This window comes from Rutilus rutilus (genome assembly GCF_951802725.1).
Source record: "Rutilus rutilus genome assembly, chromosome: 21".
Classification (NCBI taxonomy): Eukaryota; Metazoa; Chordata; class Actinopteri; order Cypriniformes; family Leuciscidae; genus Rutilus; species Rutilus rutilus.
In genome coordinates this window covers 19,233,818-19,260,566 of record NC_140226.1, presented here as the reverse complement: position 1 = coordinate 19,260,566, position 26,749 = coordinate 19,233,818, and the positions used below count along the sequence as shown (strand labels likewise).

Sequence of the window (26,749 nt, the reverse complement as noted above, 5' to 3'; positions counted from 1 at the left end):
AAACATGAGCTATACGGTCTTTTACTGTAGCGCCATATCTGTTTTGATAGTGGTTATAAGAAATGCATCTTTTAAAAGAAATATAACTAAATAAAAAATAAAAATAATGCACATCGAGGTTACTCTATCTTTTCCATTTCTCCACACTGTCGCCTAACTCAAGTTTCCGATTCAGTGCTGGTCATTTAATTTCTAAAAACTTTTAAAATTGTATTTTGTGTACAACTAAGATGCGACAGGATATGACACTTTATTTAAACACTAGCCTACATAGTCTAGCTAAAGAGATACAAATCCTCACCCAGGCACATTTAGGGCAAGATGGTGCATAGATTGCGTGCCAATTTTCTCACCGTCTGAACAAACTGTTTGGATTAATGCAATCAGATACACTAAGTGGAAATCTTCACAGAGCATTCCTCTTGCCGGTCTCACTACGTTGTCTCAAACCTATTTAAAGCGCATCTCCAGATGAAGCCAAGCAATTAGATCAATCTAGGCTCTCAATTCTTCGGTCTCTAGAGCTGCACTCTGCCAAACTTTATAATTTCAAATCATGTGGTAATTTTCTGCTCTAAATTATAGGTGCAGCAGATGGTTATTACTGCATTGTTTACCAGGCTTGGATACCTTGGATCAGGCTGATGCTTTCATGCCTCCCTGCTGTTTTCTGCATGCAGAGGAACCAGACCAAAAGGAAATGGAACTAAAAATAAAAAGACTATACTTTGTGTCATTGCGTCAATTAAGTGACGCAATCAAATGACAGGGACAATGACTCCCCTTGTGCCAACCCCCCACTTTACACGTACAATCAAAACTTATGATTACTGTCTCTTGACACTACACTAGGAAGCACATACAAATCCATTTGTACATCATGCACTTGTGATGTGGAAGTGGACAAGAAGGAAATATATATAAGGGCATGTAAACAAAACAGACTCTGAATTAAATTTTTCAGACCTCATTCCTAACGGTCACACAATTATAACAGAAGTAAATTGCGCAACAAAGACCTGCAACAAGCACAGCTGGGCTGCACGTGACTCATTCTGTTTTTTCATCATCTCTCTTTATTCCTCCTCACACAGTCAGTTTTCACCCCTTCATTTTGTCTTCACCACATGCTCCCACACTTTCGACACTCTCACAACCATGATTCATCATTGCAAGCAGCCACCCCGTTCACATCCTGTCATTCAGTGCCAACAAAGAGATAGACCTGTTCCCAGTTCCTCACCCTTCCCCTCACTCCTTTCATGCCACCTTAGATAAGAGCACCGGGCCGCACACTGCAATCGGGAAATTCAATTACCCGTCTGTTACATAAACATTTGTTCAGTAATTCAAACGAATAGTCCTTTGGGTTTCATTAGGCATCTGGCACACAGTATTACTGACATGGTAATGGAGAGTCTTTATCAAGTGAGTGGCACATATTAAAGGTTTGTGACAGGGTGATTAACACAGAAAAAAAAAAGAATTTTGACAAGTGGGGAAAAACCCCCACAATAACTTTGTGCTATATTTTGCGTGTGTGCATTTTTAACTCTTGAAAAACAGAAAGTGGTTAGAGGAAACAACCGTTTTGCATTCATCTGCAGGGAGCATAAGCACAATGTAAACGAATAACCGTGGTTTAAATGTACAGCGAAACCTTGTGTCAGAAATGTGCAGTAGTGATTTCTGAACTTTCATTCTAACTCTAGCAGCAAAAAAAAATTCATTCCACCATACATGAGCTTATGATAACTGTCCATCATTGCCATTAAAAGCGGTACAAGTGTTAGTTACTTTCCAGGATAATATATTATGTGCCATATATGATAAAAAGTAAAAAGAGAATTTGACTAATAAACAATAGATATGTATGAAAAGTGCATCAGATAGAAAGAAAAAAAGACTTTAAGACTAGTTTGATTTAAAATAAAAAAGAAGAAGAAGAAAAAGAACAAAACAAAACATTTCCTTCCAGCTCATTTAGCAGTCCTAGTACGAAGACGTTTCTTGATAAGGTTTTCACTCTCTTTCTCCCCTGGATTTCGGCCAATGATCTATAAGAAAGGTCAAATGTCAGCTGTTAATGAGGATGTAATTTTACAGTTAAAAGCATTGAAAACATGGATATTTATATCAAGTACACTATCATGTCATTAAGATTTTGGGTCAGTAAGATAAAAAAAAATAAAATAAAATTAACAAGTTTAATCAGCAAGGATATTAAATGGATTAAAAGTGATATTAAAGACACATTTTTGCAAAAGATTTCCATTTCAAATAAATGCTGTTCATTTGAACCTTCATTTATCAAAGTATCCTGAAAAAGACTTTATCAGTCTCCACAAAATTATTAGGCAGCACAACTGCAAATAATCAAATAAGTGCAGCCTTGGTGAGCGCAAGAGACTTCTTTAAAAAAAAAAAGAACTGTTTTACCATTACAGTACCTGATGGGCCGGTATGTCCATTGGGGAGGAGATATCTGGTCTGTCGTGTTTCCGTTTGTCACGTTTGGATTTAAGCTTTAGAGACATCGTCCCGCTATCAGGGGACTTTCCGCTCATTAATCCCATGATCCTCTTTGCTGAGACAGAGAAATATTGTGATTGTCAGATAAACAAATAGGATGCCCGAGTATGACAAAGTCTAGAAATGAACAAAAGGGTAATAATGATAGAATAAATCTAATCCTGACCTTTACTCCCAAGAAAGGTGGGAGAGCCCTGAAGAAAATCTCCAATCTTCTGGATCGTTTTGTCTTTTTTCCCTCTTTGGTTTGACTCCTGGGAAGTTGAGGGCTATAAGGAGGGAGTTCATCAGTCACTGTAATCACTCAATACTGATAGGATCAGGAATCATGAATCAAGTCTTTGAGTGTGTGATGCAGTGACTCTGAGCCACTTTTTCTCTCTTAACTCCTCTGTCCATACTTCCAACTTCTACTTTATTAAAACCTAATCATTCACATTGGTCTAGATGAGAATCTCAGTATCATATACTGTGAGAGCGATTTCACTGGTCATTATCATAGAATAAATTTCTTAATACACAGAGCCGCCTTAACCTAATGTTAGGCCCCGGGGCTGAGAGGTTTTGTAAGCCCCCCATCCCCTCGATTTATAGAGTCTCATATTAAAAAAGTGTAATATCTAGGTAATCTACATCACAGTTGAGAATTTTCAACTTTATGCAAATGAGAAGCGATTTTCACGAGCGACAACCAATAGGAAAGAATCCTTTCAGTGGAGCTCAGCTCCCGTCACCGTCTCGAGTGCAGTGCAGGCAAGACAGATGAGTTCGAGGGCGATTTCACTGTTTTATATGATTTGACTGTAACTAACCACAAACATGGATATAATAAAATGATGCATGGAAAAGAAACTGTCGACAGTCTCAGTGAGTTTAATTCATACATTTATAGTTCGAGTGTTGTAGTTTTATGATGCAAGTTTAGCACTGCTGCAGTTCATTTTACAGTTTCCCCTGCATTATGTTGACTATTAGGGACAAGAAAATTGATTATTTGTCAAATTCGGATGACGTTTTAGTAATTTATGACAGTATGAGTGAGTTTAATTTGTAGATTGATCGACCGTTAATCTAGTAAATTATTGAATCCACTGAACACTGCTGTGTGGTAATATAAAAACACTCCCAACAGCATACTGTTTCTTTTGAGCCTAATTCCTAGTCAAATTTAAATAATATAGTTGTATCACTTGTGATGGTGGTTTGGATAGATGTGGCCAGACGAGCAGTCTACCAATAACATTAGAGCGACAGCACTACCAACGCCCACAAGCGACTTCACAGTATAGAGACTAGCGACATACAGCGACAAAATCGCTGGCTGTGTGAACGGGGCTTATGGGGCAACGTGGGTCACTCAATCAGCAGACATGTAACGTGCGATTAGAGTGACTGACAGAAAACCTGACAGTTGAAAACCTTTTCAGCTCATCGTGAACCTGAACATGGGAGGCCCCTGAACATGGTAACATGGCTTCAGCCCAGGTAAGCCCGTGCATTAATGTGGCCTTGTTAATACATTTACTTCAATGTTAGAATGTGTTGTAACTCACCTCTTCCTGATGAGGTGTTAGGTGAGGAGTCATTCTACTCCTTGTATTCCTAATGTTCTCCCTTTCCATCCCATCCTGAGGAATAGCAAAGTGCAAGAGTAATCAAATATTTTGGAGTTAGGAAGGCTAACGTAAATGCTTTGGTTTCTTTTAGGCCTGTTTCACACAATTTGTGTCTCCGAAGCGTGAGCAAAACAACAATTTCAACAGCAGGCTTGTTCTGTGCTTTCACACTAACAGAGTTTCTGCTGTGTAACAGATCAATGGCTCTGTACAGAAAACAAAGTGATTTCTGGCTCACAAGATTAAATATTTATTGTCATAAAGCCTATTATTTAGTAAAATGGTTATTGGAAGTGATAAATCTTACATGAGGATGGACATCAGATTTAGAACTACTGATTTTTATACAATACTGTTCAAATGTTTAGGGTCAGAAAGATTTTTTTCTTTAAAGAAATTGATACTTTTATTCAGCAAGCATGCATTAATTGATCCAAAGTGACAGTCAATTATTTATTATATGGTTACCAGTGATTTCTATTTAAAAAACTTTCTATTAAAAGAATCCTGACAAAATATATCACTGTTTCCACAAAACAAATAAAAAAATTATAATAAGTGACAATATATATTATAACACAAGATAAATAATTAGAATAAGAAAAGTTGAGCAGCAGCATATTTGTTTTGTGACACTGAAGACTGGAGTCATGGCTGCTAAAAAAATTCAGAAATTGCAATGCATATTAAAATAGAAAACAATTATTTGAAATTGAAATACTATTTCACAATTTCACTGTTTTTACAGTATTTTTAATCAAATAATTGCAGCCTTGAGCATAAAGACTACTTTCAAATAATAATAATAAAAAAATATATATCTTACAAACTTTTGAACAGTAGTTTACATACAAAATGGTCATAAATCTACACTGGACCCAAACCCGAAAGTGTAGCTATAAATTGCTTAAATAGTCTGAATTCAGTCAGATATACGGAATAAAAGGGTTTGTTCCAATCATGTGAAAATGACTGTCTGCATAAATTGCAGAAAATGTGCTGTTAACCTCAAAATTAATATGCGCAGTACACACACCGCAGTCAGTGAAACAGGCCTTAGTTGAACCTGAATGTTTGGCTGTGATTGGTCATATAAGATGTGATGGATGTTATGATGATCACTGATGAGCTAGTTAAGGATAAAACAATTACCCAGTCGCAGTGGTTAATTAACCCTCGGCTGATGATCAGGTCAACAGGCAATTTTACAATGCTAAATGCATATGGAGAAACACACAGCATCTAAATGATCTGAATCTTTAATCCCTACTGACAAAACACACATTGGTTTCAGGTCAGCTGGAAAGAGTGGCGGTTTAATTTTGACACTCAAAAGAGCACAAACCCCTGAGGATTAGTTGACAGATCTAGTGCCAAGAATGCAGTGCATTAAAGCATCTTTAAAAAAAGACAGCAGAGCATCTGTCCGATCCCTCTTTTATACACACACAAGAACAAATGCTGCATGAAAAAAAGACTCAAATCTGCAGAATAAATAAATGATTCAGTCTGAAAGACTTCTTAGTCTCTCTCCAGTGACTCATCAGTTTCAGTCTCTTCCTTTCTCTCTCTCCAACCATTCTGCATTCTCCCTCCATCACTCCTTTCCTGTCACTATCTCTGTCTCTCTCTCTCTCTCTCTCTCTAGACAACAAGATTGCATCTGTGACATTGCATGTGACAGCCAATGCCACGCTCGTAACACCTGCCAGCCTAAACGGGGCGGATCTCTGTCTGTCACACCTGTCACCTGCTCTCCGACTTGCAAGCTCACATTAAAAGCAGACTAATGCCCTGACTCCTAGGAACCTGTCAAGTCATTCACCGTTCAATCGCATCGGAGGGAAACTGACTGACTGAAAATCATCATGATGGTTTGTTCTAAAGTCAGGTGCAGGTGTTTCCCTGCCGTGAAATGGGAAAGTGTAATTACATTCATTTAGAGGTGTCGAGGGTGAACGTATCACACGATTACGATGATTTCCCCCAATTATATGTGAAAAGTCATGACCTTGAGGATTTTATGGGTGAATGATGAATTATAGGTCTATTTTAAATTCTACAGAGCATTATCCCCCAAAGCGTTTGTTATTTATGCATAAAAAAAAAAAAAAAAGTCCTGCCACTGAGGGCATGGACAGCTCTTACAGGCAATATCACCATAATGGATCTGTAAAACCACATAGCAAAACCCGCTTCATTTACACGCCCACCACGATAGAAATGTTATTATTTCTTTGATGCGTCAAAGGCTTCAGGGATAATGACTCATAAGCTGCATTTCCACCATCAGGAACTCTAACCAAATGGCCTGGATAAGATGGTCACAAAGACTTTATTAGGAACTTGAAAGGGTTAATAAGATTACTGGTAGTTGCAAATGTTTTAATTTCTGCATCTTTACACTCTATAGGTACTCTGTTCAAAGACGTCTGGACTAGGCCATGTTCTGCTTTTAATAAGTGAATTGTGAACCAACCAAGAATGTATATTAAAGGAATAGATGACTCAACAACTACATTTTTCATAACATATGTAATTTTCTTTCTGTGGAACTAAAAAAATATCTGAGGAATCATTAAGCAGCTCTATGCTGAAGATTTTGATGTATGTTAAACCTGATGCATATTTGTCTGACATTAGACTTCTGGTCAAAAAAGTGCAAGAACCAATGACATTTGTTACTGACATCCAACCTGCACCACGAAGGACTTGGAATACAGTTTTATCCTTATTTCTTTTTAACATTTTTCATTTGTATGAAGAGCAGCTGCATTAAATTTCCTTAAAATTCTCCTTTTGTGTTCCACTGAAAAGATAACAGCATATGGGTTTGGAACAACATGAGGACAAGCAAATAACAACAGAACTTTCATTTTCGCATCTTTTAAGAAAGTAAAGATTCAAAATTTGGAATTCATATTGACTTTAAGGACAAGCTTTGCCAGTATCTTATTTAATGAGACACTTACATCACACAGACTTGCTCAAATTGATTTGGTGTGGAGGAAAATTTCAGAGGGCAAAAAAGTAATCACATAATTTATGGATTTATACTTCTAATCTCCAGCTCTGTGGGTTAACCTTACGAAATTAACATGACCCTTAGTGTCTTGGCTGTGAATGTCTGGTTCCAGACCATTAGGAGTCCTGAAGGTGGAACAGCTGTTGAAGTAGGATTAAACAGGAAGAGGGTACCTGAGGACTGGGTTCAGAGAAAGCTTTCTTTTTCACCACGCTGCTCCTGCCTCCTTTCTGCTTCAAGTGAATAGAAGCGCCATAAAAATGGTTTGTGCCATTCGATTACAAAACTCTCCAACAATTAGCAGCTACAGAACATGTGGAAGTGTGACTCTGTTGCCAGGGGCAACCGGCATAAGAGCACAAGATTCTTTGACAATAAGGGGTCACTTATTTCGAGTGAAGAGCATTCTTTCAGAGTGCAACATTACATCTTCACTGCAGTGTTTTGAGAGAATAGCACAACCTACCTAGACTACAGACTCTGTGCATGGCTACCCTTTTTAAGTGTGTTATAATAAAATGTTAACACCCTGTTTAGTCAGCATTTATGGTCGATTTGTATTTGTGCATTGGTAATCCCTCTGTCTGAACCATTCAATTAAATTTCCATAAACAGGTTTTAAAAATCTATAAACCTACTGTGTATTCTATAATTATTGTTATTGCTCCCAGAGCAAGTATCCGCAAGTGTTTAAGTTGCCTGGAGAGAGTGTGTGAGGTTAGGCCAAGGCATACTCAACCACACACATAAATATATTCTCACACTCAGAACTTTATGCTTAATAGGACTGCCATTTTGCTGCCCATGCACAATGAACACTGATCGTTAAGTGTAAGTGAGCAAAATTGGAGCCTTGTTAATGACTAATTAGGACAATTAAAGGGCTACTGGCTGTGCAGATTAGGTCAGCAGCAGATGGTCAATGGATTTTATATTAAAAAATATATAATTTAGGTAAAATAATTTAAATTAAAGTAAAACATCAACTAGAGAGAAAGAGGAGTTAACTTTGTGTGATAAATCTGAACTAATATTCTACTAAATTTCCCATGATTTTAAGGCTAGAAATCGAAAAGATTAGACATTTCGCTCAAGCACAAGATGATTGCAGGTCCTTCCAGTCACAGCACTTATATCACTTTATGTGAGCTAAGAACCATTTTCTAACCCCCCATCGGATTAATTTCTCACCTTCTCAATCTCCCCGCTCTTCCTCTTGCGAGTGGGTCGGGAGATTTTAACAGTAACGGCGGAGTCTTCTCCCTGCCGCTTGAGAGCGAAACGATCCGGCTGCAGAGGGCTGAAGGAAATTTCCAGCTCAGGCCTTGGAAACCTGGAACGTCTGCCTGTTTCCGTGGAGATCACTGAGGAATCTAGCACCAGCGGACAGCTAGCGGACGAACTCTGCGATATGAAGATTATTATCATCAACTTGATAATCAATGGACTGAGAAATATGTGCATTTATTTATCACTTTTTATCAAAAATGAGCAAACGCAATAAATTAATCTAACAGGATGTAACATGAGAGGTGCCACAAAAAGTAAACTTTTTATTTAATGATGACATATTAAGAGATTTTTATTTACTGAAATCTCACTAAAATGTGTAAATAAAAGATCTAGTGGCAAGGCTGTCAGAACTGACACGGGAAGGCCACCATTGTTAAGTGGCCAATCAAGCACAATCATTGGCCAAATGCTGATAACCTAAAGAAGCCAAATATCAGCCTGGAAAGATGATCTGGACAAGGTTATCCATCTTGTGGATAGGTCTGTAGATTTGAGACATTTGTTAACACTTTAATTATCATGAAATAACAGTGAACAATATTTTAACAGCACTTATTAAACTATGCTATGGTTCAAAAGTTTGGGGGCAGTTTTTTTTACATTTTTGAAAAGTATCTTATGCTCCCCAAGGCTGCATGTATTTGATAAAAATACAGCAAAACTGTGATATTGTGAAATATTACTATTATTTATATTAATATATTTTAATTTATTCCTGTGATGCAAAGCTGAATTTTCAGCATCATTTCTCCAGTCTTCAGTGTCACATGATCCTTCAGAAATCATTCTAATATGCTGCTCAAGAAACATCTATTATTATTATTATTATTATCAATTTTGAAAACAATTGAGCTGCTTAATATTTTTGTGGAAATTTAGATATTTTTTTTTTCAGGTTTCTTTGATGAATAGAAATATCAAAAGAACAGCATTTATTTAAATTAGAAATATATTGTAACAAATTACAAATTACTTTATTTAATTGTCATTTCATGATTCTATTCCTTGTTTCAATTTTTGGTCACACTTTAGATTAGGGTCTAGTTCTCACTATTAACTAGCTATTAACTACTTTTGCCTCAAATAACACCTAATTACTGCTTATTAATTCTTAGTAAGGTAAGTTTGTTAAGTTTAGTTATTGGGTAGGATTAAGAGATGTAGAATATGGTCATGCAGAATAAGGCATTAATATGTGCTTTATAAGTACTAGTAAACAGCCAAAATCCTAGTATTATGCATGTTAATAAGCAACTAGTTATTGTTAGAATAGAATGCAATTGAGAATTGGACCCTAAACTAAAGTGTAACCCAATTTTATTTTGTTACTGACAGATGGATCATTTAAAACTAAGAGAGATGAATATGCAGGTTTGTTTTAGAATTGTCCAAAAAAAAAAAAAAAAAAAAAAAATACAATCTGCTAAATGCATAAACCAGGTATCAACTAAATGAAAAACTAAAATAAAAAAATGGAACAGAATGTAATTGTGATTCACCATTTTCACAATGAAATGATAACCAGGAAGGGTGTATTTCTGATTTACCTGACTGGTGACAGATCCTCTGTTTCTGCTCGTGTTTTTGAGCGTACTGGTGTTCAGAGGCTTCACATCAGACAATTCTTCTTCCATCGTCTAGCACAACAATTAAGAGAGTCAAAAAACATTCCTCTCTCTAAATAATTACCAACTCAATTTAATTACACAGCTATGTCTAATAAACAACACATATCACCACAGGTTGGTACAAATATAGATTGAGAGCTCCCTGAATGATTACATGTGTTCAAATTAGTTTGGAGAGACGATTCTTTGGAAGGCATTGATGTACCAAGAAGTAAAAAGTAATAAAGGGCAGTTTCTATTCTGACTATAATTATACAATACAATCCATATAAAAGCTCAATTCATATAACTCTCAGTTCCTCCTAGCATACAGTCAACTCATCTCATCTAAGGTGAATTATATAAAATAAAAATGATTGTTTGAAGGACAAGGCCACACTTTACTTAACAGTGTGTTTTGTACAAATGCCAACATTCAGAGTAAAGCCACTTAAGTCTTTTGACAGTGATTATATTTGTCATATGCAGACTCTAATGAATCATCAAAGGCAACGGGTGAATTGGCAGTAATAAAACACGTGTTTCTGACTTGGGTTGATGAGTTTCTGCGAAGTCTGCCGTCCACGACACTGACACTGAGCAGTTCCTTCAGTTTCTGGATCTCTGCGTCCTTTGCAGTCAGCTCTGCCTGCAGTGCCTCGGTCCTGCTGTCCTCAGTGACCTCCTAAGAGTGTTAAAATAACACTTTATGTAAGGAAAATTGATGAAGGAATGAATTATACAACAATATAGCAAACAATCAATTGGTAACACAGCTATTAGTTTAGCTTTTGCAGTTTACCTTTTTCAGAAACAAAATTTTCAGTAAAACTATTGTTGACAATTATAAGGTTCTGCGTGTATACATCACATCCAGATGATATAGTCATACAGGCTACATTATTAAGCCTCCATATTATTAAAAACTAATTCTGACTGGACAGAGATCCCATTCAGCTTTAGTCCAGCTAAAAATAACTTCTGAATTGTGTCATTTTTATTAGATTTGCTTTGGCTTCAAAAGAGCTGTATGGCTCTTTGAAGTTCTGCTGATGTGAGTGATATGAAACTGTAATGCTGTAAACAAATCTGGACTGCCTAATAGTCGTACAGTTAATAGGAAGTTAACTCTTAGAATGTCTGTCAACCAATCAGAATCAACTATTCAGCACCGCTGAACAAATGACTGCACTGCTATCACACTTTCCTACATGCACCTGAACTGCCACTGAGTTATTTGCCCTAGGAATTATTAAATAATATCTAAATTAACCATGCTTTCATACCAAGTAATATTATTTTTAACTATAAACAAATGAATGTATAAATTGCATGAAAGAAACATGGAGAAGTTCCATGTAAATATAATTGTTAATAATTATTTATTGATAAAGATGTTTCACTGTAATGTACATTAAAAGGTGTATATTATAAATATCAATCAATAAAATGTTTAGATTTTTGCTCATTGTTATGTGTAAACGTTATAGTTTGAGTGAACTAGAAGTTGCAACCGACTTTAAATGGGCTTTTATGTATCAGACCATTTTACTACCATTCAAAAATTGTATGTCTGTAAGATAACAAAAAGCTCGCTAAAGCTGCATTTATGCAATCAAAAAACAGTAAAACAGAAAATTTGTGAAATATTATTACAATTTAAAATAGCCTAAATGTTTTCCATTTTAATATATTTCATCAGAGATTCCTGTGATGGTAAAGGTGAATTTTTCAGCAGCCATTATTCCAGTTTTTAGTATCAAATGATCCTTCAGAAATGATTCTAATATGCTGATTTGGTGCTCAAGAAACATTTATAATTATGATCAACGTTGAAAATGGTTGCTCTGCTTAATATTTTTGTGGAAATTGTAAAAGTGAAAAACGTTCAGAAAAAGTTCACAAGAACAGCATTTCTGTCATGACCACTATCGTCAAATACGATTGACAATTAGCATACAGTTAAGGATTGGCGGTATATGGTTCTGTTCTGGGCAAGAACTCCCTGCGCATCAATGCAGCCTAGCATGAATAAGAGCAGGGAGAGCAGCAATAACCCCCCTTAGGGTAAAGAGAACAGAACCAACATGAATGTATTGCAAATATCATTAATTAATTTTAATCTAGAACATAATTAGAGAATTTTAGTCTGATTCAGGGGTAACCAGAATGCCAAATCCTGACGGGCGAGGAGGAGCTGGGGATGGAGGAGGGTAATTAGCTCCTGAGAAACGTGATAGCTGCTGATAATGCTGAAGGAGCTTATAGACCTTATGTAGCCCCGCCCCTTTTCAGCGCTGCGCTTGTTGTCTTTTGACTACTTTGTCTGTATTTTCACACCGATCTTGCGTATTTATGAATGAACGGCTCGTTTTAAAATCTTCCCGGAATACTGACATTTGTTAAGACATCTGCTTTAAACATTACAATCCTCATGATAACTTTCGTTAACTTTACATTAAGTAAATCCACTTCAAAAGCTAATTACTACTGGACAACAATGCCATAGAAATATACAGAGCGACCGCAAAAACGGAAGTTCAAAGACAATATTCTAAAGATGGCGGCGCCCTTGTTTCTCTGGCGCATAAGGTCTATATATGTATACAGTGATAGGCGTCGTATTCCTATAGGTAGACGTGGATCAGCTGAGAGTCAGCTGATGCGAAATTGACTAACTTGACCTGCCAGAACTTACGCTACGCTTAATTTTTTTGACATAGAACATCATAAATGTCTTAACTTCCACTTTTAACCAATTTAATGCATTTTTGCTGTAATAAATATTTATTTATTTCAAAAAAAAAAAAAAAAAAATCTTACTGACCCACATTTTTTTAAAGAGTTTGTGTAGATGGTGAGATCTGTAACCGACACTGACCTCTGGTGTTTGGGGGGTGTTACTGGACTGTAGGATCTTGATCTGTTGGTCTTTCTCTGCATTGGACACGATGAGTTTCTTCAGCTGAACTTCCAGAGCAGAGACAAGTGTGTCTCTCTCTTTTCTCCAGCTTTCCATCTCTTCATCACGAGCAGCAAGACATGCAGCCAGAGACTCCTAATTGACATGTATCAAGAGAATGATTCTCTCTTTAACTAAAATACTTGTCTGATTTTGTCTCTGGAAACACACACTGCTCTTTACCATTTCAGCCTGTTGGCGGGCATGCCGTTCTCGATCATCAGCGAATCGTCTCATGTCCTGGTTCCTCCTCTCCTCAGCCTCTTTAGCCTGACCAATCAGAGCCAACTTCTCCTCCATCCACTTCCTGCGCTCTGCCTGGTGCTTCTCATTGGCCAGCTACAAACATGAACACCGAACAACCACACTATAAGACCATGAGCACACATTTTCTCTTACAGTTGAAGAGAAATTTGGACACCAGACCTGCAAGCTCTCCTGGGCCTGAGTGGTCTGTTGTTTGGCCAGTAAAACGTCATCAGAGATCGGTCTAGAATCTCTCCTGTTCCTCTGTTCAGGGAGCGTTGCTCTCAACCTCACCAATTCTGAAAATAAATACAGTGATGTCAAAAATCTGAGACAATACTGAAAAACAGGGATTCAATATCTACCATAAATTCATAAATATAAAGGTTTTTAATTGAAACAATCTTTAACTTGATTTAAATTGTTACATAAAATGTGCATTTCTTTTCTTTCTTTTTTTTTATACTTTTTTTCAGAATTTTTTTTTTCTGTGTATAATCCTTTTTTAATTGTATGATATATTATTACAGTACATTAATGTATCGGGAATGCAATATTGTCCATGTAATCACATACCCTGAGTGAGCTCATTTATCTGAGTCTCTCTGTTGTCCAGCTCCAGGTCCAGCTGTGTTTGTGTTTCCTCCTGTTCTGTCAGAGCCAAACGCATGTTTTCAATAACATGCTCACGCTCTTGCAAATCTGCAGAAACCATCAACAAAAATTAACATTCATTACTGTGTTGCCACACATTTAATTAAGCACTTAAAAATAAATGACATCCATTATTGCTCACACTCATCAATGCAGATACATGGAAGTAAACAAACGATACCTTTACATGCTTTCTGATAGAGCAGCAGATTCTCATTTGACTTCGATTCAGAGGATCGTTCCTGTTTTAGAAGAAAGAGTAAATATTCAGGTCACATAGCAATTTCAGTAAATGTTTCTCTCTTTGAGGTTTTAGGTATTCATCGTTGGATGGTGCTTACAGCTTTCAGCTGGTTGATGATGCGGTCCCTGTTGGCGATCTCATTCTGGAGCTGCGCTTTAATCTTTTCTAGATCACTGAGCTTCAGTCGTAGAGATTTCTCAGAATCTCGCATGGAGGAGATCTATATCAAACAACATAAGCAGTTTTAGCACAGGTCAGCAACAGGTAGATTCAATTCAAGCTCTGCTTTGACACGTTTCAGCCCGGACAGTAAAGCCGTTTGAAGTGTGAGTTCTCACCTCCCTCTGGACCTGTTGAATCTGTTTCTTCGAGTCACCAAGTTTTTCCCGAAGATCAGATGAATCATCTTCCCTTCTGCGTAGATCAACAGCCAGACTGCTCATCTTACACGCGATAGTTTTAATCTCCTCCTTTAATCTGAGAGATGAAAAACCACATACACACAAAATGAATAACAATAAAAAAAAAAAAAAAAAAAAAGTATTGATAAATTGTTGTCTGATTATTTTGCCAGTTTTTGGGCAATTTTTTCTGCATCATCAAACTGTCTTCTTGGCCAATTAAAAGATTTATTTGCCGTATCTTTCCATTTTGGTTAGTTCCAGATTCTACTTTTTTCCAATTAAGTTTTTTCTTTTTACTTCCACAAGGCTGTGTACATCTCATTTTCTACTAATGGATTGTATTATTTATATATTGGTATTATATCACCCACCCTGCTCCCTAGATATTGGCATCAGCTAATGAAAATCTGTGTTGATCAACTACTTAAAAACTTTTAAAAAACAGACCATTAATCTGACAGAATAGTGTACACATAATCCCCGTTACGAATATACTTGTCTTTTCATGCTTATTCAGAAAGAACAAACAAACAACAAAAAGGCTTTCAAACTACCAAAATAAATCAATGGCTTGTCTTCTTGTGTGTGGGAATGGAATGATAATTAATCTAACAAAAGCAGCAATCTTGAGCACAAAACATTCTCAAACCGTTTAATGCTTTCCTGATCACTTGGTAATCAAACAATCCATCACTGCTTATACAAAAGCTGCTAATGCCTAACACCATGAAAGTCAGTTCCAAAGACATAAATCTTTGTTTTACAAGGAATCAACATTAAAAGCAATTTATTTAAATTCTAAGAAACATTTACAGGTGAATTGTCTAATTTCGGCACCACTAGTGGTAGTTGTCCTAATATAATAATATTTTTTTTGTATTTTACATTTTTTTTTTAATTACACTACCATTCTAATTTAAGAGGTCTCTTATGCTTACCCAAGGCTGCATTTATTTGTTCAAAACTATAAAAAACAGTAAAACATTAAAACAACTGTTTTCTATTTCAATGTGTGAATTATTATTTTATTTTTTTCTATGATGGCAAAGCTGATTAACAGTCATTATTTCAGTCTTCAGTATCAACTGATCATCCAGAAATAATTGTTATATTATTATTAATGTGGAAAATAGTTGCGCTACTTGACATTTTTGTGGAAAGTATGAAACTTTTTTTTGTCAGGGTTCTTTGATGAATAAAAAGTTCAAAAACAGCATTCATTTGAAATAGATTTTTTTTTTTTGTAACAATGCAAAAGTCGTTACTGTCATTTTTGACCAATTTAATGCATCGTTGCTGAATGGCAAGTATTCATTTCTTTTAACTTTTGAATGGTATTGGATATAAATAAAATATATGCAAAATACAAAAATAATGAATTATATGTTTGGCAACAGTAATAAAACTGGACTTAATTTTGTATGGTGGTTTAATGTGACTTGTGTTTTAGGAAACGGTATTATAGTTCAAAATAACTGACCGGTTAATCTCTTCTTGTTTCTTCAGTAGATCTGCATCTTTTTGAGCGATGGCCTCCTCTGCCACAGCCAGCAGCTCTCTCCTTCTCTCCACCTCCCTCCTGCGCGCCTCTTGCACCGCTTGTGTCTCCTCCTCCTCCAGACGATCCTGTGCTTCCTTTAGTCTTTTCTGCAGAACTGAAAGCTGAGCCTCCTTTGATGCTAGGGCTTTCTCCCTCTGTGCAAGTTCAGCCTCCTTTTCAGACAGCATGTTTATGTCACTATCGATCTCCCTGCTTTTAGATCCAAGAGTGTTAGGGTTTGTCAGCCCCACCTCCCCATCTTTAGGCAGAAGTGCCGTATCTGTCTCCGCCTTTTTCTGAAGGCATCCGATCTTCTTCTCTAGTTCAGCTTTGACACCACGAAGGGTGGCAACCTCAGCCTGCAGGTCAAAGTTGACTTTTTTGAGGTCATCACAGTCAGCTGATGTATTTTTAGACTGAAGCAAAGCAAAGGTTTCAGCCTCCTGGTTTAGTAGTGTAATTTCCTGTTCAAGAGTCAAGATGTGTTTGTTCTTTTCTCCCAGTTCCTGATCTTGCTTGGCCATTTGTGATTTGGCAGCAGAAAGGTCTTGATACACACCTTTCAAAAGTTCTGTAGTGTTGGTATAACTGGACACAGCTTCTACCTTAAAATTCCTGCAATCCATTGCCATTGTCATATGCTTGTTTTCCAAGGATGTCTGACAAAGCTTCTCTGATGGAATATGTTCCTGTGGATTTCTCTCTTCCAGTTTAGACTTCAGATCTTGTATGCAACCTTCTAATGTGTGGCATTCCTGCTCAAGTTCTGTGATCTGCTTGTCTTTTTGTTTGGATTCAGCAAGGCAACACTCCAGCTGACCTTTGACCTCAAGAAGGGCGGAGTCTTGACACTCATTATCTGCAACATCATCTTGGACTTTAAAGTCCTCCAGGGGACCTATGAAGAATGGAGAGCTTTGAAAATACTTAAAAGTCATATATAAAAAAAATGTAATCTTGTGAAGTGTCTGTGACATGCAATAATACAGTATTTGTGTGTGTGCGTAATATAAATTGTTTTTAATTTAAACATTGCTTCAACAATCAAAATAGTTTGGTACAACCAGGTATTTAAAATGTATTGCTACTGGCCTAGCAACAAAGCCAGTAATTATTTTATCTAAATTGCGCTAGTCTTTACTTACACATGGAGCGTAAAATTAATTTTCAATTTGATTTCATTCTGAAGATGAAAGAGGGGCATTTAAATGTGAAATCACTCAGTCTTGAGAGCCTCCCATTTATGCACAGGAAGCACCTCACGTGTCTGCAATGCTTTGATACTATAATTACATTTCTTTTACTCTTTCTTTTTTATATTAAAGTGAAACATCCTTTGCCCCCCTCATATGGCTTACAGTGCTTTTATTTTTGTGCAATGCTCTCCATGTGTAAAATGAATATGCTTCTTTATTCAGTTGAGCTCATAAAAACATTACACTTCACAGAAGTACTTTTGAGATACAGGGCTTATCATGCACTGTGGTAACTTTTTCAAAAAAAACAAAACAAAACAAAAAAAACATTTATAATGATTATTTCTTTATGCTTGATAGCCTTTTTCGACTGTGGAGGTATCGTCGTCCTTTGACCCGATTCTCTCGGCCGGCCCCTCTGGTTGTGACAAAAGCTGGGAGGCACTTTTCAGCACCTGGGACGGAGTCTATACCTTTCTTGAGTGGGGGCTGTCCATCAAGCCCCTCCCCTTCCTGACGCCGCTTTCTGGTTTCAGTCCGGGCGCTGGGCCGCTGCTCTGAGCAGGTACAATTGCGTTTAAGTTGGATGATCTCCTTTTTGATGGAGTCAATTTGAGTTCTCTAGATATCCGCAACAAAAGAGAAAGAAAAAAAAATGCTAAAATTTGAATCAGGTAGGAACTGCATTAAAGGAACAGTTCACCCAAAATGACAATTCTGTCATCACTTTCTCACCCGTATGTTGTTCTAAACCAATATTTTACTTGTTTTGTGGAAAAATTATTTTAGATTGCATATAGATATTTTCTACACAACAGTTCATTGTGACAATGAACAATGACAAGCTCCAAATAGGATCAACACCATGAAAGGATGAGTTAATAATGACAGATTTTTTTTGTGACAAAATATCCTTTTAACCATTACCAAAAGATACACTACTGTTCAAAAGTTTGTATTTTGAATATTTTGTATTAATACTTTTAATTTATTCACCTTTATGCATTTATAACATTATAAAAGATTTCCATTTCACATAAAGGCTGTTCTTTTCAACTTTATATTCAGAGAATCCTGGGGGAATAAAACTCAACACAACTGATAAGAAGCAAAACTGTTTTCAACATTTATAAGAAATGTTTCTTTAGCACCAAATCAGCATATTAGAATGATTTCTGAAGGATAGTGTGACACTGAACTTTGGAATAACGCTTGCTGAAAATTCACTTTTGCTTTCACAGGAATAAATTACATTTTAAAATAAATTAAACTAGAAAACAGTTAACTGCTAAAATTAAGCAATATTTCACAATTTTACGTTTTTTTTTTAATCAAATAAATGCAGGCTTGGTGAGCATAAGAGACTACTTTCAAAATCATGTCAAAATCTTACCGACCCCAAACTTTTGAAAGGTAGTGTACATCCAATTATTTTGAACATTGGAAAACAATGTCTAGATGTTCACACTCACATCCTGATCCGTGTTTTCTACATGTTGGTCAAGAACTGTCTGGAGTTTAGAAACCATCTCATCCTTCTGTCTGCACATTTCACTCAGATCCCATTCCCTTTGCCTATGGCTCTCCAGAGCCTAAAAGCAGCAGAACAAGTCACAGCTTCACTACAAGATTTTTTACAATTTCTGAAGAAAAAAAAAAAGTGGCGCTTGCTTATGCAAAACCCGCAGTGATGCATAGCATAACCTCACAGTCTGGACTTCATATTGCGTGTTAAAATGGCAGAGGCATTTTACAATGTCAGTTTTACCTTCTTAACCTCCTCCAGTTCATCTGACATTCGGCTCTGGGTTTCCAGCTCTGCGAGGGAGTATGGGGCTTGATGTTAGATCAAGTGATTAGGAAGCCTGGTAAGTTGGAGTATGGAGTATGAACACTAAGCAAGTCTATTGTGGTTTAAGTTTTACAATAAAAGCATCCGTCTCTCATAATATAGGGTTCCCACACTTTCTGGCCAATGAAGTTCCATGACTTTTCCTAAGGAAATTTTTTTGCTCTCACAAAAGCATTTTCTTGCTGAAGAAAATATAATAAAAATTAACCTTTTTTTTTTTTTTTTTTTAATTTGCAGGTTCTCCAGAACAGTGGGAACCCTAAATAAAAAAAAATTAAAAAAACAATTTAACAAACAAGGGGTAGGGGATGCAAAGCATATTTCTGTGGAAGTGTGCAGGTGGATATTTGGTGCATGTCAGCTCATCTGCAATGATTTCTCACCCTTTGATTTGAGTGACAGCTGATTCTGAGTTTCACTGAGCAGTTCTGAAAGTTCTGTGACCTTTTTCTCAAGGTCATGCAGCGTTGTAGAGACTCTAAGGTCAGAGGTCACCAAGCAAGTCTGGGCAGCCTGGGCATCCTGTCTGATTTCAGCCAGGTTACTGCTCATAGAGTCAAGCATGCTGTCTAGAGAAACATGGTTCTCCTCCTACACAAATTCACAACTACAATTACTATTCCCAAATGAAATATGATAATCTTTCAAAGAAAGTATTTATGTAACCTTGAATATCTATTCTGAAAGCATATCTGAACCTCGGATTTTGTCGCAGCTGAAACCATGCTGTCGTCCTCCACAGCTGTTTTTCCCACCAAGTTTTTGAGAATCTCCAGTCTCCTTTCACACCGTTCTTCAATCAGCTCCCTCTCTCTGGATATGCGCTCGCTAAAATAGAAAAAGACACAGAAAGCCGTCAGAGTCATCATAAAGCAGGACCTGTAATTTGTTATAATTTCACATAATTGAACACGGAAGCCTGTGATCTCTGACCTGTAATCTTCTTGCATTTGGGAAATCAGCTCAGAGAACTCTTTTGTAACCTCATCTCGAACATGTGCCTCGAGAGCTAAGTGTTCTGCTTTTTCCTTCCTCAACTGCTGCTGAATCCCCTCTATAAACTGCAGCTGGGCCTTTACATACAACAAAACATAATGCAGAAGCCTCATTGTTGTACAAACATAAAATCATGCAGCAAAAATAATTCTTAAAAACATCTTGTGTGATGCTTGTTGAAGTTATGGTTGATTTGGACAAAACCTAAAATTACCATAGATGTGACTTACTGTGTAAGGTGCTAGGGCTGCACATTATAGAAATTATCGAAATATCGCAATGTACATATCGCGATATGCATATCGCAACGGCTTGCAATAACTGGGGTCATGAACAAAAGACAAAAAGAAAATCACTCACTGCTCTTGGCTAAATAACTTTTGTAGCTTTTATAATAATCAGTATATATTTAATTCATACATTGAAAACTAAGCAGTGTTTTATTTTTTACATGTGATTATTCAGTTTCTGTTGTTAAATAATCCTAAAGTAGGCCTTCCTGGAACCTTAAACCCTGTGGTTTACACTGATGTTAAAATAACACTTCTAATGCTACAGTAAAACACCGATGTTCGCTTTTAGAAGCTGTAGGGATGTTTCCTTGTCACAAAAAGAATGTGAAACATGCATGTAGTAGGTTATATAATTTTCAATATAATTTAAGTTTATTTTACACACTTTAAGCATTGTCGCATCGCATTATCTAATGAGTTATCGCATATCGCAATTTTCTTCAATATTGTGCAGCCCTAGAAGGTGCCAAAACTCACCTCATAAACCTCTTTATCAAGCAGCACAGTCTCTTTCCCTTCTTCCTCAGCATCCAGTATGGTGTCCTCCATTTCACTCCCCTCTTCATCCTCCCCCTCCTCAGTGTCAGAATCTTCCCGGACATCCTCAAGGCTGGTGTCCCATCGTACAAGCGAGCTGCGTCGCATTTCCCGTCGATCAACATTGTTGATAATGAAGGACACCTCTCTGGCACTCCTTTTCACCACTACTGGAATGCTCTTAGTGGTGATGACCACCACCTGAAAAACAAGACAGAACTGTCCATAACATAACTACAAGTAACCTTTCAGCAGAGAAAAAAATAAAAAAAATAAATAAAAATCCAGCAGTTTGAGTAATGTCAAGAAACTTGACAAACAAACATGATAGGAAACCAATAAAATGGTCCAAAAGTGTACACTGTGTAGAATACAGCCCTTTTAAAGGGATAGTTCACCCCAAAAATGAAAATTGATTAATCATGTCATTTCAAACCCATGAGACTGTTCATCTTCACAACAAAAATAACCAAGATAGTTTTAATGAAACCTGATATTTCTGTCCCTCCATTAAAAGTCTACTCGACTGAAACTTTGACGCTTAGGTCCTTTTTCACAGACAGAGCTTAGACTAAGGATTAAGCCTTAGTTCAATTACAACATTGAAGTAGCTTTTATAAACTTGCCTCAGAAAATAACATTACTGGTATGCATCTTGTGACAAAACAATGGCACTGACACATTTAAAGATAAGTAGCTTTCAGTTAAAACATCTCAATAATGCATTAAAGGGTGTACTCACACTAAGAGATCTTTGGGAGCGTTTGACCCCCAAAGTCTGATTCGTTTGACTAGTGTAATTGCTCCGTACAGTGCCAGAGCGCGGTTCAGTTGGGCTAGTGCCAGAGCACGGAACAGCTACTACGTTTGTGCGCTAATGTCATTACGACAGCAATCATCTTCTATTACTACTCGGACTGTACACGTTTCAAATAATTTGAGTATATTCAGGGTTTATAACTGGTCTGGTTCTCGCCTTATTGATGAACAGGAATTGTAGTTTGCGAGTAAAGCAGTACAAGGAAACTGTGTCTCTTCATTAACTTTTTGAAGCATTAAAGTTTTGGAATGGACTTTCAATGGAGGGACAGAAATCACTCAGGTAACATTAAAAATTTGAAGATGAACGAAAGTCGCAGGTGGAATGACATGAGGGTGAATAATTAATGACAGAATTTTCACTTTTGGGAGAATTAGTGCTTATATGAGTGAGATACAGACATATTAGGACATTACATACCTTTTGAGCTACAGCGGAGAACTTGAGCACATTGAGTGTCTCATCATACATGGAGGCGCACTGGTTGATGTTTACAATCATACAGGCTTTGCCCCGGCCCGTAAAGTATCCCTGCAGATAGTGAGTGAGTTTGCTCTCTCTGAATGGAACGTGCTGTCTAAAATGACAAAGTAAGAGTGATTAAAAGACAAAGAAAAGGGAGAATAAAAGAAAAGAAAAAGGTACTAGCATACTTGGCCTGCTGGTTATTTCTGAGTGCATTGATGCATTTTCCCAGGCTGAGCAGAGAGGTGTTGATGTTTCCAGCCTCTTTCAGCCGTTCACCTTTATTTTGTGTCTTAGCACATCGCTCCGATCCAGCCAGATCACACAATGCCAGCCTGGAACCAGAGTACATACTTTTACAAAACATTCTGAAACACAACACAAACACCCTGCAGAGAGCTCAGATCAGAACACACAGACTCACTCGCTGACTGACTCCACTCTGGGTATTCCCACATCCTCCACCTTCAGGATCCGGACAGAGAAAATACTGTGGCTAAAAATCAAACAAAAAGGGACAAAGTCAGAATAACAGTTCCATACAGAATCCACCACATTAAAACAGATAAGCACCAGGAAGGAATTTGTACCTCCTGCTAGAGAGCAGGTTGAGTTTAGTGCTGGAGATGCTCTGATTCCTTTTCCCCAGTTGCATCACTTTTAAGGCTTCATCAGCACTGCTCACCTGAACCCATTTCAGATCTGGAAAATTAACCAAAAAAAAACAAAAAAAAAAACAGTTATGAGCAACAACGCAATCTGCATGGGCAACATAAGCAGTTTTCATAATCAACCAACTGAATCAGCCATGGAAATGCTATTGTTGCTACATTTTTTTCTTGTTGCTCTAGCACCAGCACCTGGCCAGTTTTGGCTATAACACACTATTTCCAAACAAACCCGAAAGTCACTCCAGTACACTCAAATTAATTAATGTAATTATTTTTTTGGAACGTTTTAAAGCAAGAAATGTTGCAGTGTAATACTGCAGTGTCTCACTCCTGTAGCTCAAACAGTATACGGCAATAGAAAGGCCAATGTCATGAGTTCCTAGGGAATGCATGAACTGATAAAATGGGAAATTAAGATGCTTTAGATTAACAAAATAAAAAACAAATGCAGAAAAGGTCAAATGTAAATGAAGACGCACATTATTGCATTCCCATCCCAGCCTTACAAGCTGGTTTCATTTTGTTGTTACATGCAAAACTTTATTATATCAGATTATCAGGGTTCATATTTTAGCTCCATCTTAATTTATTGAGAGGATAAACAGTAAATTAACAATTTATTGACAGAATAAAAAGCTAATTACAGAAGCAGATGCTCCTTTACCTTTGATGAATGAGTTTCCTTTGACGTCTTGACAAAGGCGGAGGTTGGTTCTCCGTAAAGCATTGCTCGCATGCTGTTCTAGCAAGTCATGGATGTTCTCATTGTAGATCTCGCAGAACGAGACCCATATAGAAAACTTAGTGTGCATGTCCATATCCACAGCCAAACTCCTCTCATTCGCTGCAGAGCTTATATCACAGAGAGTGGAACCATCTAACAGGCAACCAGAAAAGAGTTTCAGCCAGACAAACAATATAAACAGACTGCCAAGCACAAACTTAGAGATGTGCACACTAGCTGAAAAATTCTCTCTTTACCTTCAAGATCAGACTGCGAGCTGTGGCAAGACTTCTGCGCATCAGTCTAAAAAGAAGATTAAATCTAAAGATTCAGTTAAATGAACACTCCAGTAAAAACTGAGGGTGTTGAACTCATTATGACATTACTGTACCTCTTTGAAAAGCTTGAGCAGGTTGCGTTTGCCAGCTGCTTCCTCATTTTGCTGCTCTTTGGTGAGTCTGATGAAATCCCGGCACCTTTGGGGTTTCAAGCACATCTGAGTGAAGATGCGTCCATCCAGACTACTGAAGATCATGTTGAGGGAACGTGGCAAGATGCCTGGATCTGTATCTGGACCTAATACATAAACACAATCAGGACATTATGGTTAAATCTGAATATTTTACAAAAGCAAAGCACTGTTAAATTTAGCATGAAAAGGAAATTCACCCTATCTATTTTCTAAAGGCATCTTAATGATCTTATTGCAAATAATCCATGATTATGTTTCTTTTTTACAAATCAATTTTTAATCAAAATGTTAGCCCGATTCAGTGAAACGACAGAATTCTCACTGATGGAGTATAGCCGACTTTTCACTATTCATATTCACACTCATATTCAAGGTCCAGAACGATAGGAAAGACATCAAGAAGTTGTTCTGTGAATGCGCTTTTGATAATATTTTTATGTAAATATATTTATAAATATAACATTATAAATATAATAAATAAAAAATTTTTTTTGCAAAACAAAGCACTTGCGTCACTTCATAAAATTGAGGTTAAACCACTGGAGTCACATGGATTACTTTAATGATGTCTTTCCTATCGTTCTGGACCTTGAATGTGTAAATTGCATTGCTCCCAATGGAGGGACTGAAAGGATTTTGGATTTCATCAAAAATATCTTCATTTGTGTTCCGAAGATGAACAAAGGTCTTGCGGGAACAAAGGTCTACTTATCTTACAGTAGACCACAAGCTTGCATTCAGATCTGTCTATATTCAACCAACAACTAGATATAACCAAGTCCTCACCCCGATTTTTTATTTTCAATACGGAAGAAATGATCTGTCGCTACTTCGGTTTCATTGTGCCTTTAATTACCAAGATCATCAATACAGACCCTACTTTACAAGGTTGTTCTGATCAAAACGGATCTTAATTTATTGACCCTAATATACATTCCTGGCCTTTTTGCGAAACATTCATTAGGTTTACACTGCTTCAATGAAAATAAAATCTTTGTAATCTTTTATTAAAATGTAGCAACTTTTACCTCTTTTTAGAAAATAATTAAGTCTGTCAATGCAATAACATAAAATATACAAACCTAAAAATGTGAAGGTCTTCCCAGCATTGGTGACACCGTATGTAAAGACCAGAGAATTTTGTCCCTCTAGAACATCCTTTACAAGACCCTTCACTGTGCCATCAAACATATCCTTCTGTGTAGTGTCTGGGCCATAAACCTAAAAATAACACACAATAATATAAACATTGTATGTCATTCATGAGCAAGTTATGACCATGACTCAAGACAGAGTAGTATTTCCAAACAGAAGATAATTTTATTGACAAATTTGTTTGTCAAATTTGTTTGTCACAAAAAACACTGGCTCACACAATCAGTCACTAGTGTGTGTGCTGATGGATCAGCTTGCCTGAGAGAACTGGAAACGTTGAGCTGTAACTGGCACTGATTTATCACTGAGCCTGGCAGAGAGAGATGATCGTGGAGCTTTGAGAAGCACAGTCTCTGGAGGCTGAATGGCCACACATTCCTTAAAAAACATAGAGAGAAGGCACACCATATCAAAACACTTCTACATGAGGGTTTGCATTTTAAGAGTGCTTGAAATATGTGAAATATCCCTGAACCATTTCTTCCTAATTTTCACCTGTGATTCTCCATTCACCATCTCAGCTGCTGAAAATGGTCTTATTCTAAGATACACCTTCAAATGTTCCTTCTCCAGGTCAGACGGGTCCTACAAAAGAAACATCAAGGCTCCAACCATTTCAGTTGACCATTTCAAAAATCATATATTTATGAACAGACATGTTCATAAAGTCTGTCATCTTACCTGGAAATCCGAACACTCACTGAACTCGGAGGACAGATTTCTCCTTAGATCTTCCACAACCATCATCTGCGGTCTTGCCGGATCATCCTTTAGCCCTGACTCCATCATTCTGCTCTAAAGAAACATTTAAGAAGACATAAACTAGGAAAATGAAATAAAAGCCACTGAAACATGTCCACCCTTTTATCACATCTGATGGTAATAAGACCCTTTTACATTTTAAAGAGCCTACTTATTTGTACACTTTCTCAACTATCTTACGTACATTTTAACAGACAATTTACACAACTTGTACAGATATGTTATAAGTAAGTTAACGTTACATCTGCGGAAAAAATGACACCAGGACCCTCCCAAACTCACAACCTCAGACGCTCACTGAGTTAAAACAGCAAATAAGAACAGGTCAGCAAAGCATGCGCATTAAAACAAGTTAATTTAGTTGACTTACAGGGCTGTCAAAGGATAAAGTGTGTGCTATATTATGTTAGACTTCGATACTGTGTTGTGTGTTTTATTTGTGTTGTCTCATTTCCCAAACTGTCGCGCGTTCTTATTTTCAAATTCCACCAATCGGATAAGCGAGAGCAGCAGCAAAGGCTGCTGGGAGCGCGTGCTCGTGCACGTCATTGTGGCGTTATAAATGCGCAGAAGCTTGATTTGCGTGCGCATTTCTCATTATAAAATTGTTGCTGATTTTACACATTGTTTGGTTTGGTTTTTAGAGTGGTCATTTAATTTCCTATGTTGTATTTTCGCTTTTA

The 26,749-nt window shown here is 37.0% G+C and overlaps 1 protein-coding gene across 2 annotated transcripts; it reads right to left on the bottom strand.

Annotated features, from left to right (window-relative positions):
• Positions 1-1,064: 1,064 nt before the first annotated feature.
• On the bottom strand, positions 1,065-26,542 carry kif20ba (kinesin family member 20Ba). Of its 2 annotated transcripts, none has more exons than XM_084392781.1 (34): positions 26,437-26,542; positions 25,986-26,099; positions 25,800-25,889; positions 25,563-25,682; positions 25,232-25,370; positions 24,069-24,253; positions 23,935-23,980; positions 23,618-23,830; positions 22,873-22,984; positions 22,707-22,778; positions 22,471-22,617; positions 22,238-22,394; positions 20,938-21,198; positions 20,105-20,244; positions 19,870-19,999; positions 19,555-19,762; positions 19,088-19,137; positions 18,792-18,911; positions 17,793-17,940; positions 16,064-17,021; positions 14,518-14,656; positions 14,277-14,399; positions 14,117-14,177; positions 13,858-13,983; positions 13,462-13,580; positions 13,219-13,374; positions 12,955-13,131; positions 10,624-10,758; positions 10,014-10,103; positions 8,365-8,577; positions 4,086-4,160; positions 2,699-2,801; positions 2,451-2,587; positions 1,065-2,057 (listed from the first exon to the last, which is right to left on the bottom strand). In XM_084392781.1, the coding sequence occupies exons 2-34, from the start codon at positions 26,091-26,093 to the stop codon at positions 1,980-1,982; spliced, it is 5,136 nt and encodes a 1,711-aa protein (XP_084248907.1). In that variant the 5' UTR covers positions 26,094-26,099; positions 26,437-26,542; the 3' UTR covers positions 1,065-1,979. The 2 variants fall into 2 exon arrangements, with proteins under 2 accessions (XP_084248907.1, XP_084248908.1); XM_084392782.1 differs by having other exon boundaries at positions 25,986-26,126; positions 26,437-26,504.
• Between the last annotated feature and the right edge of the window lie 207 nt (positions 26,543-26,749).

Bases quoted from the DNA above. Each gene is read 5' to 3' on its own strand.
- kif20ba (XM_084392781.1), bottom strand. From the start codon at position 26,093: ATGATGGAGTCAGGGCTAAAGGATGATCCGGCAAGACCGCAGATGATG. The intron at 22,985-23,617 runs GTAAAGGAGCAT...TTAATTTTCCAG, and splicing joins AGGAAACTCATTCATCAAAG to ATCTGAAATGGGTTCAGGTG. The intron at 17,022-17,792 runs GTATAGACTCCG...CATTCTTCATAG, and splicing joins ACAGCCCCCACTCAAGAAAG to GTCCCCTGGAGGACTTTAAA.